This window comes from Delphinapterus leucas, chromosome 15 (assembly GCF_059928025.1).
Source record: "Delphinapterus leucas isolate spDelLeu-1000000601 "Yukka" chromosome 15, BTC_Dleu_Yukka2, whole genome shotgun sequence".
Taxonomy (NCBI): domain Eukaryota; kingdom Metazoa; phylum Chordata; class Mammalia; order Artiodactyla; family Monodontidae; genus Delphinapterus; species Delphinapterus leucas.
The window spans coordinates 63228798-63241446 of NC_143143.1; the positions used below are offsets into that span (position 1 = coordinate 63228798).

Consider the following 12649-nt stretch of genomic DNA (forward strand, 5'->3'; position numbering starts at 1 on the left):
TATCAAGATCCTAAAGGCACATGAACACTTTGAACTTGCAATACGCTTTGCAGGAATCCCCTTCAGATAAACGTTCACAGGTGCATAGAGGGGTCATGGCATCATTGTCTATGGCACAAGAGGCTAGGAGCAACTTGAATCCCATGAATAGGGGTTGCTAAATACAAGAAGTGAGCTCGGGACTTCCCTGGCGGTCCAGTGGTTGAAAATCTGCCTTCCATGCAGGGCATGCGGGTTCGATCCCTGCTGGGGGAACTAAGATCTCACATGCCGTGGGGAAACTAAGCCCACGCGCCATCTCACAACTAGAGAGAAGCCCGTGAGCTGCAACAAAAGATCCTGCATGCCAACGAAGATCCTGCGTGCTGCAACTAAGACCCAGTACAGCCAAATAAATTATTTTTATTTTTATTTTTAAAAGTTGAGTTCCTGGCAGACCACTCAGTCCTGTTCACGGCTACATCCCCAGTGCCTTACATCGAGTCTTGGCATAGAGCAAGGGCTCAATAAATATTTGTGAGACGAATGTCTGAATCCCAATAATGGGATATTATGCAACCATTTAAGAGAATGAGGACTTCCCTAGTGGCACAGTGGTTAAGTAAGAATCCGCCTGCCAATGCATGGGACACGGGTTCGAGCCCTGGTCCGGGAAGATCCCATATGCCACAGAGCAACTAAGTCTGTGCACCACAACTACTGAGCCTGCACTCTAGAGCCCACAAGCCACAACTACTGAGCCTGCGTGCTGCAATTACTGAAGCCCACGCACCTAGAGCCCATGCTCCGCAACAAGAGAAGCCACCACAATGAGAAGCCCGCGTACTGCAACGAAGAGTAGCCCCCGCTAGCCGCAACTAGAGAAAGTCCGCACGCAGCAACAAAGACCCAAACACAGCCAAAAATAAATAAATAAATTTATTTTTAAAAATAATAATAATAAAGAGAATGAAACAGAGCTACATGTGCTGAGTTGGAAAGAGGTCCTCAACTTGTTCAACGATAAAAACAAATATGGAAACCTTTCTCTGGAAGTGTGTGAAAATATTAGCCATGGGTATGAGAAGATAATTGCTTTACACTCTCCTGTTTGTTTGTTTTTTTAATTAAGGATATATTACTTTTCACATTTTTTTTAAACTCTATTTTTCAAAAATATACCATCAGGGTCTGGGGAAGGGGCGGCAGGTGCCATGTTGGGCCACAAAGGTGGCAAGAAGCCCCTGAAGGCAATTCAAGCAGAAACAGAAGAAGGAGCAGAAGAAACTTGAGGAGCTAAAAGCGAAGCCCGGAAAGCCCCCTGACCACAGGTGGAATTAAGATATCTGGTAGGGACTTGCCTGGTGGTCAGTGATAAAGACTCCGTCTTACAATGCAGAGGACACAGGTTCAATCCCTGGTCAGGGAACTAAAATCCCACATGCCGCGGGGCAACTAAGCCTGCGCGTCACAACTACTGAGCTCGCACAGAGAGCTGCAAACTACAGAGCCCATGTGCCCTGGAGCCCGCGCACCACAACTAGAGAGAAGCCCGCGTGCCACAACAAAAGATCCCACATGCCTCAACGAAGATCCCGCATGCCGCAACTAAGACCCGATGCAGCCAAAAATAAAATTAAATAAATAAATAAGTAATAAATAAATCTGCAAAAAAAGGAAATCTGGCAAAAAGTAATCTACTCCTTGTGTCTGAGGCAATGATGATCATTAATTCCATTCCTGTTTAAACATCTGGATTCTCTGCCATAACATCTGTTGCCACCTATAGCTAGAATGAAGTGTTGTCTTGGAACATACTGTACATTTAAGAATAAACTTTTGTTAAAAACAAAAAAAAGGGCTTCCCTGGTGGTGCAGTGGTTGAGAGTCCGCCTGCTGATGCAGGGGACGCGGGTTCGTGCCCCAGTCCAGGAGGATCCCACATGCCACGGAGCGGCTGGGCCCGTGAGCCATGGCCGCTGAGCCTGCGCGTCCGGAGCCTGTGCTCCACAACGGGAGAGGCCACAACAGTGAAAGGCCCGCGTACCGCAAAAAAAAAAAAAAATCCGCCTGCCAAGAGCAGGGGACACGGGTTTGAACCCTGGTCGGGGAAGATCCCACATGCCGCGGACCAACTAAGCCCCTGCGCCACAACTACTGAAGCCTGCGTGCCTGGAGCCTGTGCTCCACAAGAGAAACCACCGCAATGAGAAACCCGTGCACTGCAACGAAGAGCAGCCCCCACTCGCCGCAACTAGAGAAAGCCCGCGTGCAACAAGGAAGACCCAACGCAGCCAAAAAATAAATAATAAATAAATTAATTTTTTTTTAAAAATTTAAGAATATGGGTTTTGACATCTGACAGATCTGACCTCAAATTCCATCTCTGCCCCTGTGTGACCTCGGGCAAAAGCTTCACCTCTCTGAGTTTCAGTGTTCTCATCTGTAGAATGGAATGAATAATGTACCTTGAATCATAAGGGTGGGTTTTTTTGTTGTTGTTTTGTTTTTTGCGGTACGCGGGCCTCTCACTGTTGTGGCCTCTCCCGTTGCGGAGCACAGGCTCCGGACGCGCAGGTTCAACGGCCATGGCTCACGGGCCCAACCGCTCCGCGGCATGTGGGATCTTCCCAGACCGGGGCACGAACCCGTGTCCCCTGCATCGGCAGGCAGACTCTCAACCACTGCGCCACCAGGGAAGCCCATAAGGGTGGTTTTGAGGATGCAACGAGAAAGCATATGGAAGGCACCTAGCACAGTATCCAGCACACTGTAGGTGCTCATTAAACAGCAGACATACCATCACTATCATTAACATTCTTATCATTATCATTATAATTTCCACCACCACCACCACCAGCAGCCAAGCTCACATAGCTAATCAAGGCCAAAACCTGCCTCCAGAGCCCCACAAGCATTTTAATCAAAGATCCAGGGAACAGGCCAGGACTGAATTAAGCCAAGTTTTGTCTGTGGGGACTCACATGGCCCTAAGCCGTATGGGTGTGCAGCCAAATTAATGTTTTCTTGAGAACAATGATTAGAACAACAGGTCTTTGCAGCCATGGGAGGACTGGACGGGGGCTCCATTCATGCCTCTGTTCCCAGGACACAGGTCCCTCAGGCACCTCTCAGGCACAGCATCACTCGGCTAAGCTACATGGAGTGGCCTCAAATTAGCTGCATCCATTAATAACATCCCACTTTTGACAGTGGTGATGTATTAAGCCAAATTTCAGGCAGGACACTTGGCAGTGTCCATCTCCCAGGCAATGAGCTGGCAGGGGCCTGGCCTTGGAGTTCTGAGGACTCACAGTGGAAACTCTCAGGGGTCAGTCAAGCCCAGCTTGAGCCTTAAGCCCCATCTTAAACATTTAGGAAAGTGAACTGCAACTGAGGAGGTTAAAGGCAAAGTAGAAACGGTCAGGGATGTCCCCTGGGTGATCATTCCCCCCAAACTCACCAACATCTAATGTGTGCTGGGCTTGGTGCCAGGCTTGGGGCTCTGAGGCAAACTACACATGACTCCTGCCTGCAGAGACCTTCAGGTTTACTAGAGAAAACAAAAATGCTGCTGCTGATGTGATGACGACAAAGGTTGACATTTATCAAACGCTTACTGGGTGGAATTGTGCCATAAACCTCAAATGCATTGTCTCATCCTTATAAATAGCAAATAAAATAAATGAGTGCCTACTTATGCACACTGGTCCCGGCATGTTACATGCATTATTTTTTTATGTTGCAAACAACTATGAGAGGTAGGTATTATCCAAGGCAGAGTCAATAGTGGCCTCTGCAATCAGACAGACCTAGTTTTGAATTCTGAGTCAGCCAATTTATTAGTTGTATGTCTTGAAGAAAGTTATTTATTCTTAACAAATCTTGGTGACTTTGTCTGTAAAACAGGGATTATAGCAATTCCTACTATTCTCTGTGTCTTTTATGTACATGCTACTCTACGCCTGTATCTTTTTTTTTTTAATAAATTTATTTATTTTTGGCTGCGTTGGGTCTTCGTTGCTGTGCGTGGGCTTTCTCTAGTTGCGTTGCTGTGCATGGGCTTCTCATTGCGGTGGCTTCTCCTGTTGTGGAGCACCGGCTCCAGGCGTGCGGGCTCAGTAGTTGTGGCTCACGGGCTTAGTTGCTCCGTGGCATGTGGGATCTTCCCAGACCAGGGCTCGAACCTGTGTCCCCTGCACTGGCATGCAGATTCTTAACCACTGCACCACCAGGGAAGTCCCATGCCTGTATCTTTTAAAAGCCTGATCTTTGTGTGGGGTGAACCTTCTCTACTTTGTACAAAGTACTAAAATTGGCTTTATTCATTTTTGTCCTTTAGTATTATTTTTTAATGCATCACAGGCTCCCTGTTACCTGTGTCTTGTCAGCCTCACTGCGGGTGGAGGGAGGGGAGGCATTTGGCTGTCCCTCCCTTTTCCCCCAGGCCTGATCTCCAAGGGCCCAGGCTGGCCCTGCTTCCAGATCCTTGCACACAATGGGCCTCTCTAAGCAGCAGACAGAGGCGTGTTGGCTGTCAGCTTGGGCCCAGACTCTGGTCACAAATACATCGCTATAGCTGAGAATAGGCTCAAGACACTTGTGCAAACTCCTGCCCTCAGAGAGAAAAAGGTCTAGAAGGCAGGCTGGGGTTGCTGATACCCAGCTGAGCCCCTGACTTAGGCCAGGGAAGTAGGGTTCTGGCTGGCAACAGCAGTTTGCTAGTGACATCTTTTCTTCTAGGATGTTCTCAGGAAGCTCTGTACCCAACAAGCCCCAGACCTCAGGAAAGATGCCCAGCTGCCCTGCCAAGTTCACATCCAAAGGACAGGCCATGGGCCCTTGGAGGTGGTCTTAGAAGTGGGATGAGGCCAGGGAAGTTCTGAACAATGTGACCAGTGATTGGGTGCTTGGGAGAATCCTAAGCCCAGAGAGGCTTCCAGGAGCTCTGGCTCCAGGCTGGGGCAGCTGCCCAGTCTCCACAAACTCCCCCAAATCTCAAGGACCAGTCACAACCCAGCATCCTAGATCCCTCATGTCCTCCAGGCTTTTCAGATCACCCGTGCGATTCAAAGAGTCTTGATGCCAGTGCTCGCCCCCACTGGGTAGAATTACCTCCTACAAGCCTGCTGGAGAGCAGCTCAGACAGAGATTTCAACTAAGAAAAAGCTGGGAAAAAACTAACATGAAGGCTACAACCTCGAGACTCCTCTTTTTTTTCAAACCTGCTTGGGTCAAACCACCACCATCGCCCTCCTGTTCGTGGCCCCAGCCTCTTTGTTGCCATTCTGCATCTATAGTTGCCTCCCTCCAAACCAGGTTGATGCTGTAAAGCCCAGAGCTGACCATGTGAGCCTCTGCTGAAAACCCTATAACCGCTCTGTTTCCCTCCAAATTCCTTTAGTCTGGCACTCAAGGCCCTGCAGAATCTGTCAGTCTGAATAGCCCTCTCTTTCTCCACTCCCTCACCCCTAGGCTCAGATAAAGCTGAATTACTTCCCAGGCAACTCCCCAGGTAAGTCAAGTCATTTCACCCCTTCGTGGTTTTGCTCACACAGCTCCCCTTCCCGGAATGCCCTTTCACCACCCCATACCCACATCTGCTTATCGTTCATAAAGTGCCAGCATCCCCTCCTCCAGGAAGTCTTTCCTGACCACCTGCCTCCTCCAATCCCTGCGCAGACCCCATCTCAGCACCTGTGACAGGATGGTGATCTGGTAGGTTTGCTCAGCTATCTGCCCCACGAGACTGACAGTCCCCTTGAAACCACTGAGTAGAGCAGTATAAAGGGAGGAGGAGAGAAAGAGAAAGCAGGAGAGGGCTGTCATCCAAAAGGGAGGAAAAATACCAGAAGATTATAAACAACTTTATGCTGAGAAATTTGACAAGTTAGATGAAATGGACAAATTCCTTGCAAGACATAAACTACCAAGAAAAGAGAAAAAAACAGATCATCTAAATTGCCTTATTAAAGACATTAAAATCGGGAATTCCCTGGCAGTCCAGTGGTTAGGACTCCGCACTTTCACTGCAGGGGTCCAGGGTTCGATCCCTGGTAGGGGAACTAAGATCCCACATGCTGCGCAGTGTGGCAAAACAAACAAACAAAAAAACCTTTCTATAAAAGTAGCTTCCCTGGAGAATGCTACCAAACATTTAAGGAGGAAATAATACCAATTCTATATAAGTGCTATGGGACAGGAGGGGAGTCACTAACATTTATAGAGTGCCTACCTTGTGCCAAATCCCATGCTGGGCAAGAGGCAGGCCAGGCTCCATCCAGCAGCCTGGGGCAGCGTTTGCCAAGGAAAGCTCTTGCCCTATGAAAAGTCTTAGAGAACATAAGTGCTGGAAATCCTCAGTCCTGGGATGTTACACATGGTATTTCTCTTCCCTACTCTATGTGCAACAGACATTGCTAATCAATTCCAGCTCCTTTCTGCTGAGTCCAGGTAAGACCTCCCAATCTTTCCAAATATGGAACTCTCAGTAGCCACCAAGGAAGCTAACACTCAAAATGAAAGCTGTTGGTCGTCTCTGATCTAGCTTAACCCCAACAGATATGAAAACTGAGAAGACGAGGGTCTTGCCTAAGGCCAGATTAATTACAGAGCAGACAGGATTTTAGACGCTGATTTTTAAATAGTTTGTGTGGAGAAGACAGTGTTCATATTTTGTCTCCCCCACTCACTGGTGGGCTCCTTGAGGAAGGGCCGGGTCTGCTTTAGCTTCTGACCCAATGCTCTGCAAATCAGGTACATAGTAGGTTTCTGGAAATGCTTCTTGGCTTTAGTGAGGAAGGAATGGAGTAAATGAGGTAGAAGGCTTGGGTATTAGCCCCGAAACCAGGAGATGCTTCAAACGTCTAACACTCAGAGATGCTACCCTCTCAGCATGATCCACACTGAGAAGGCAGATAGAGACATTCTTTACCTAAAGATGAGGAGGTGAAGGGGACCTTGGCGTGGATCAGAAATGTGTCTACAGTAGAAATTATACCATCCATGGACTAAACTTTCAAACAGCAGAGACTAAAAGAGCTTTTCAAGTCAACCAAAATATGACATTTTGATGAATTTCAACTGTTTAAACTGCATTACTGGCTATAAATATCAGAGTGATGAGGCATATGGGAGGGAAAGTCTCCTATATCCATATCATTAATGTGTGATCTTATTATTTAATTTTGCTGTTAAAATATGATTGATATACTTAAGCTTTTAGGGACTAATACTGCAGAGTCAGCTTTCAGTATATATTTTTAAAATGCAACAGTAGCATTTAAATAGACACACAGTACATTTAAATAGATAATAAAATGTAAAAATAAAATAAAACAAAACAATAGAGAATTTAGGTCAAGAATGCCAAAGATCACCCAGGGATCCAGAGCCTGTTTGTCTCTGTGGCCTCTTGGAGACCTCTTTGGGGACACAAAGGCAACCTATCAGGATCTGGGCCTGGGGCTCAGCTCCGCAGCTTCACCGGCCATGGCATTCTCCATCAGCCCCCGCCACCTCCGTGTGCCTGTTCTGGGCCAGGAGCCAAAGACACATTCTTCAGGCCCCCATGGCTTCCGGAACTGAGTGGAGTTTTTTTGGGGGTTTGGTTTTTGGGTTTTTTTAACATCTTTATTGGAGTATAATTGCTTTACAATGTTGTGTTACTTTCTGCTGTATAACAGTGAATCAGCTATATGTATACATATAATCCCCATATCCCCTCCCTCTTGCATCTCCCTCCTACCCTCCCTATCCCACAGAGTGGAGTTTGATGAAAGGGCTGAGCAGAGCAGAAACCTCCTGACAGAGCTGGCAAAAGGCAGAAGTGGGACCACCCCAGCAAGAGACTGTAACAACCTATGGGAAACTGAGGCCCGGAGAAAGCCAAGGTCTCATCTAAGACCACACAGTGACGGGATAGTGGAGGGGAGACACCAAGTCCCCCCCGCCCAAAAATAATACTCCTCTCTGAGCCTAGCTGGAAGTATTTGATGTCCTGCTACATAAAGGCCAAGTCCCCTCCCAAAGCAAGATGGGTCTCAGGGTTTTAGGAGAACTCAGAGTTGAGAGCTCCCCTGACTCCTCAGGAAAGAATCTTAGCCGCCCCTTTGCCAGTCCCCGCCCTTCTCTTCCCCTGAGTCACTCACTGGGTGGCAGATCCTGCCTGCCATGGACCTTTTGTCCTACTTCCACAACCCAGTAAGGCAGAAGTTACATCCCTGCCCTACAGATGAGGAAAGTAAGGCTCAGGGGAATGAGGTGACTCGTCCAAGGTCACAGAGCTAGGGAGTGGGAGAGAGGAGATGAAAGCCAGGTCAGCCTGGCTCTGGGCCAGCTCTGCTGCCACCGCCCTTGCTGTCTCAAGGCGGATCCCCAAGTTCTGTTTCTGTTTTCAACCCTGCCCACCTCCCAGCCCACACTGCATGAGGCCTGGGGAAGGTAGGGAAGAACTGAACACCCCTGGGGTCCCCAATGCTTACCCTCAAGCACCACCTCTTTGCCTGTCTTCTTTAGGACTTGCACCGCCTCATCATGGGTGGCAGAGGAAAGGTCTTCCCCATTCACGGACAGGATGGCATCCCCTACAAAGAGGGCCTCCGTCTGGTCGGCTGCCAGGCCCTTGAAGATCTTGGAAATGAGAATAGGCATCTTGTTCTCTCGGCCCCCTGCACAAGCACGGAAAGAGGAAGAAACTGAGGCAGACACTCCAACACTTGCGAGTCACATCGAGGCAAAATTATTTCTGAAGGTCTCTCACCATGTCCAAACCAGTGCTGGGAAATGGGGAGTGGAGAGTAAAGAGAATCTCAGAAAAGAGCCTTAGAATTTAGGACACTAATAACACTTGCAAGTCATTTTCTAGATTTATAATATTATAATGGATCTTTTGGTTAAATGCTTTGGGTGTTCACCAGTGTTTGAGTAACTTACAAGGTGCTTCAGAAACTTTTTTCTTATTTTATTTTGGATTTTAAGCAATTTTCCCAAAATGGGGGAACCCACTGATAGCCTCTAATCAAGAATAAAGATAGAGGGCTTCCCTGGTGGTGCAGTGGTTGACAGTCTGCCTGCCAAGGCAGGGGACACGGGTTCGTGCCCGGTCCGGGAAGATCCCACATGCCGCGGAGCGGCTGGGCCTGTGAGCCATGGCCGCTGAGCCTGCGTGTCCGGAGCCTGTGCTCCGCAATGGGAGAGGCCACAACAGTGAGAGGCCCGCGTACCACAAAAAAAAAAAAAAAAAAAAAAGAATAAAGATAGAAGTCAGCTATTGCTATGGCCACGAAGGATCTCTTTAGCAATCAGAAAGCTTTACAACCTAGGATCCAGGCTAGAAACCAAGGCCTTAGAGTCTAGAGATTTCAAAAGCCTATCTGGGGACTTCCCTGGTGGTGCAGTGGTTAAGAATCTGCCTGCCAATGCAGCGGACATGAGTTTGAGCCCTGGTCCGGGAAGATCCCACATGCCGCAGAGTAACTAAGCCCGCGTGTCACAACTACTGAGCCTGCAAGCCACAACTACTGAGCCCACGCGCCACAACTACTGAACGCCTAGAGCCCGTGCTCCGCAACAAGAGAAGCCACGGCAATGAGAAGCCCACGCACCACAACAAGGAGTAGCCCCTGCTCACCACAACTAGAGGAAGCCCGTGCACAGCAACAAAGACCCAACGCAGCCAAAAAAAAACTAATACATTTTACCACATGGCTTTATTTCTAAATTCTTGAATGTCCTTTTAAAATCAGAAACAGTAATAACAGTAATAACACCATGCTAAATGCTTTCAATCTTGTCTCGCTGCATCTCCACAACACCCCAGTCACACAGGCATGCTCAGATTCCTACTGGGAAAATTGAAGTGTGGAGAGAAGCCCCTTGCCCAAGGTCACCCAGCTGGTTAGCGGCAAAGCCAGTATTTGAACCTAGGTCTCCTGGCTCCAGAACCAACACTCTTAACTCTATGGTAGACTGCAAGGCCCTCAGGTATCACACTAGTGCTCCATCCTCAAAGATGAGGAACAAGTGGCCCAGGTCATAATTCCAATGTCACCCAACAAACTGGTGGCAGAAGTAGGACTGGAATGCCTCTCCAGACCCCCACACAGGCCCAACAGTTTGTTCATTGCACCACACAGAGCGTGAGACCTAGGAAAGGAAGGAGTTTCTATTTATATCTATCTGCCCTCTTCTGCCTGAAATTAGGGACTTCAGTTCAGTTTGAATCCATGATTATTCTTGGATGCCTGGGCTGGGCTGGACCCTAAAGGAAAGGTCAACGTCGCAACAGGAGCCCAGTCTCCATACATGAAGAACTGAATGGAGCTGGTATTCCCCTGACATCTCTAAAAAGTACCCCTACTCCCACCTGGAAGTATGACGCTAGGAGGTAACTTTATGTGACCTTGGAAAGTCCCCCTCCTCTCCAAGACTCAGTTTGTCCATCTGCAAAATGGAACTCTGTATGAACTCTAAGCTCCTTCCTGTTTTAACACATTGAGTGTACAATTTCTGGATTGATCTGTTGCCCTATCCCATGCCGGAGTTTGAAGGCAAAACTGGTGCCCACTCCCTGGCTTTCCCATTTTCCCTTTTTAGATCCCTTTGGTTGGCTGCATGGAAGTTTGCCCTTCCAAGGGGAAGAACCGACTCCTCTGGACACTCTCTAGGGGCCTCATAACTGAGGTTCAAATCCCAGCTCTGTCGCTTACTGACTGTGTGATCCTGGGAAAACCATTTTACTTTTCTGAGTCTCAGTTTCTTCACCTACTAAATGAGGATTATGCTTCCTACCTTTTAGTACTTGTTGCCAGGATGAAGTGGATCATGAGCCTAGAGTACTGGGCACAGCACTTGGCACACAGTGGTAGCCAAGTCACCACCATCCCCACCCCTTCAGGAAGGAATGGTGAACCCAACAGCTGGGGTGTGCAGTTTTTTTAGCACGAGGTTAGTTACTTTGGGAGTCTCTCGTGACCTCTATTCTTCCTCTCATCTAACAGCCATAATTCTCCAGGCGCCTACTATGTGTTGGCAGGGTGAGTACTTTGGACTCCAGTTTTCATAGAAACATCCCAATTCTACCATTACCCTCATTATATAGTTGAGGAAACTGAGGTCCAGAGATGGGAAATGACTTGTCTAAGTTCACACAGCTGAATCTCGACTTCAGTCTGGGTTGCCCCCTAAAGAAAGCTGTCAGTACTGGGGGCTGAGAGCCCATCTCAATCCTTTGGAAGGTGGAAATGGTCAGATCAGGAAACTCAAACCCAGCTGTTAGGGCTCTTCACCTAGGTCCACAGCCTTTCTAGGTCCTCAGATTTCTAGGTCCTTTCTGGCCCCCTGTCTGTGAGCCCAGCCCAGCTGGCGCCTCCAGCTAGTCTCCAATCTCCCCACCAGCCATGCTTCCTACTCCAGGCCTTACTCCTCCCTCCCACCTCGGTTGTGTCTTGAAGACTTCCCCTCCCTGCCCTAGTAGCACCCCAGGCCTCAGTCTCCTTTCTCCATCCTTTGCTCTCCTGGGGTCCCTGTTGTTCTTGATCGCCATGCAACCCTAGACTAGGCAACCAGTCTCAGATCTCTTTGCCTCCACACAGAACTCCCCACTCACGTGTCCTTGGTGAGTCCCCAACGCCCTCCACACCTGTGCCTTCTGACTGAGACCTCAAAGCCCTCTCCGACCTTGGTGCTCCTGGTGCTCTCGGTTCCCTCTGTCCTCTCAGACGCCCTTACCCCCAGACAGAAGCCATCCAACTCCATGTCCTCAATACGCTGCCAGCCCCCGCGACCTCTGCGCCCTCGGCGGTCCCACAGACACCACGACCCGTGCCCTCGGTGGCCCCGCGCCCACCTTTAATGCTGATACCCAGCCCGCCGGCGTCGGCCTTGCGCACCGTCACGCGGCGCCGCTGGAGCAGCAGCGCCTCCGGCAGCGGCGGGGACTTGGCGCCCGGTTCGGCGGCGCCGTTCAGCTGCGCGGGCTCCGGCTCGCGCTGGGCACCGGGCTCCGGGCCGGGCTCGCCATCGGCGGGGCTCACGGTCAGCGTGTCCTCCTCTAGACTGAGCAGCACCCGCTGCCACGGGTCGCCTCCAGCCCCCGAGCCCGCCCCGGCGCGCAGTTCCAGCAGCCCGGTGCGCGGGGCACGCCTGCCTGACGCCATCTTCGCCTCCGAGCCCCCGGGCCGCCGCGCTCGCCCTGCCCCGCAGTGCCCGGCCCGCTCCAACCCGGCGCCTAGGGCGGAGGGCAGGCGGAGCCCGGCTGGGCCAGCCGCCACCCTACCACTGGTCTCTGGGGGTGGAGCCTCGAGGGGCGGGGCCATCTGTGGGTGTGGCTAACGGTTAGTGGCGTGGCCACAGTCAAGCTAGAGAGGGGCAGGGGCGGGGTCCAAGAGCCGAAGGATATGCTGTGGGACTACATGGGGGTGGGGTCATAAGGGTGTCCGGGCGGGGCCACGAGTTAAAGCAGCCAGCGGGTGAAGTGGGATGGAGAGGGCCATTAGGGGGCGGAACTTCGTGTCAGCGGCTGGACCCTAAGACCCTGTGGAGGAGACTGCACCCGGCATGGCCGTGGAGGGCCGGCGCCGTAGCTCGCCCACTTGGGAGCACAAGAAAAAGAGGCAGAACCGTGGATTCTGGTGCGAGGCTTTGGGCGTTGGGGTGGGCTGCACATGGC

General features: G+C 50.2%; 1 protein-coding gene across 1 annotated transcript in view; it reads right to left on the bottom strand.

Annotated features, from left to right (window-relative positions):
• Positions 1-12208, bottom strand: part of SNTA1 (syntrophin alpha 1) — a 29428-nt gene extending 17220 nt beyond the window's left edge. The window contains exons 1-2 of the mRNA XM_022592674.3: positions 11828-12208; positions 8463-8648 (exon numbers count right to left, since the gene is read on the bottom strand). Of these exons, the coding sequence (XP_022448382.2) occupies positions 8463-8648; positions 11828-12137 (496 nt within the window). The 5' untranslated portion in view covers positions 12138-12208. The remainder of the gene's footprint in view (positions 1-8462; positions 8649-11827) is intronic.
• Positions 12209-12649: the final 441 nt, after the last annotated feature.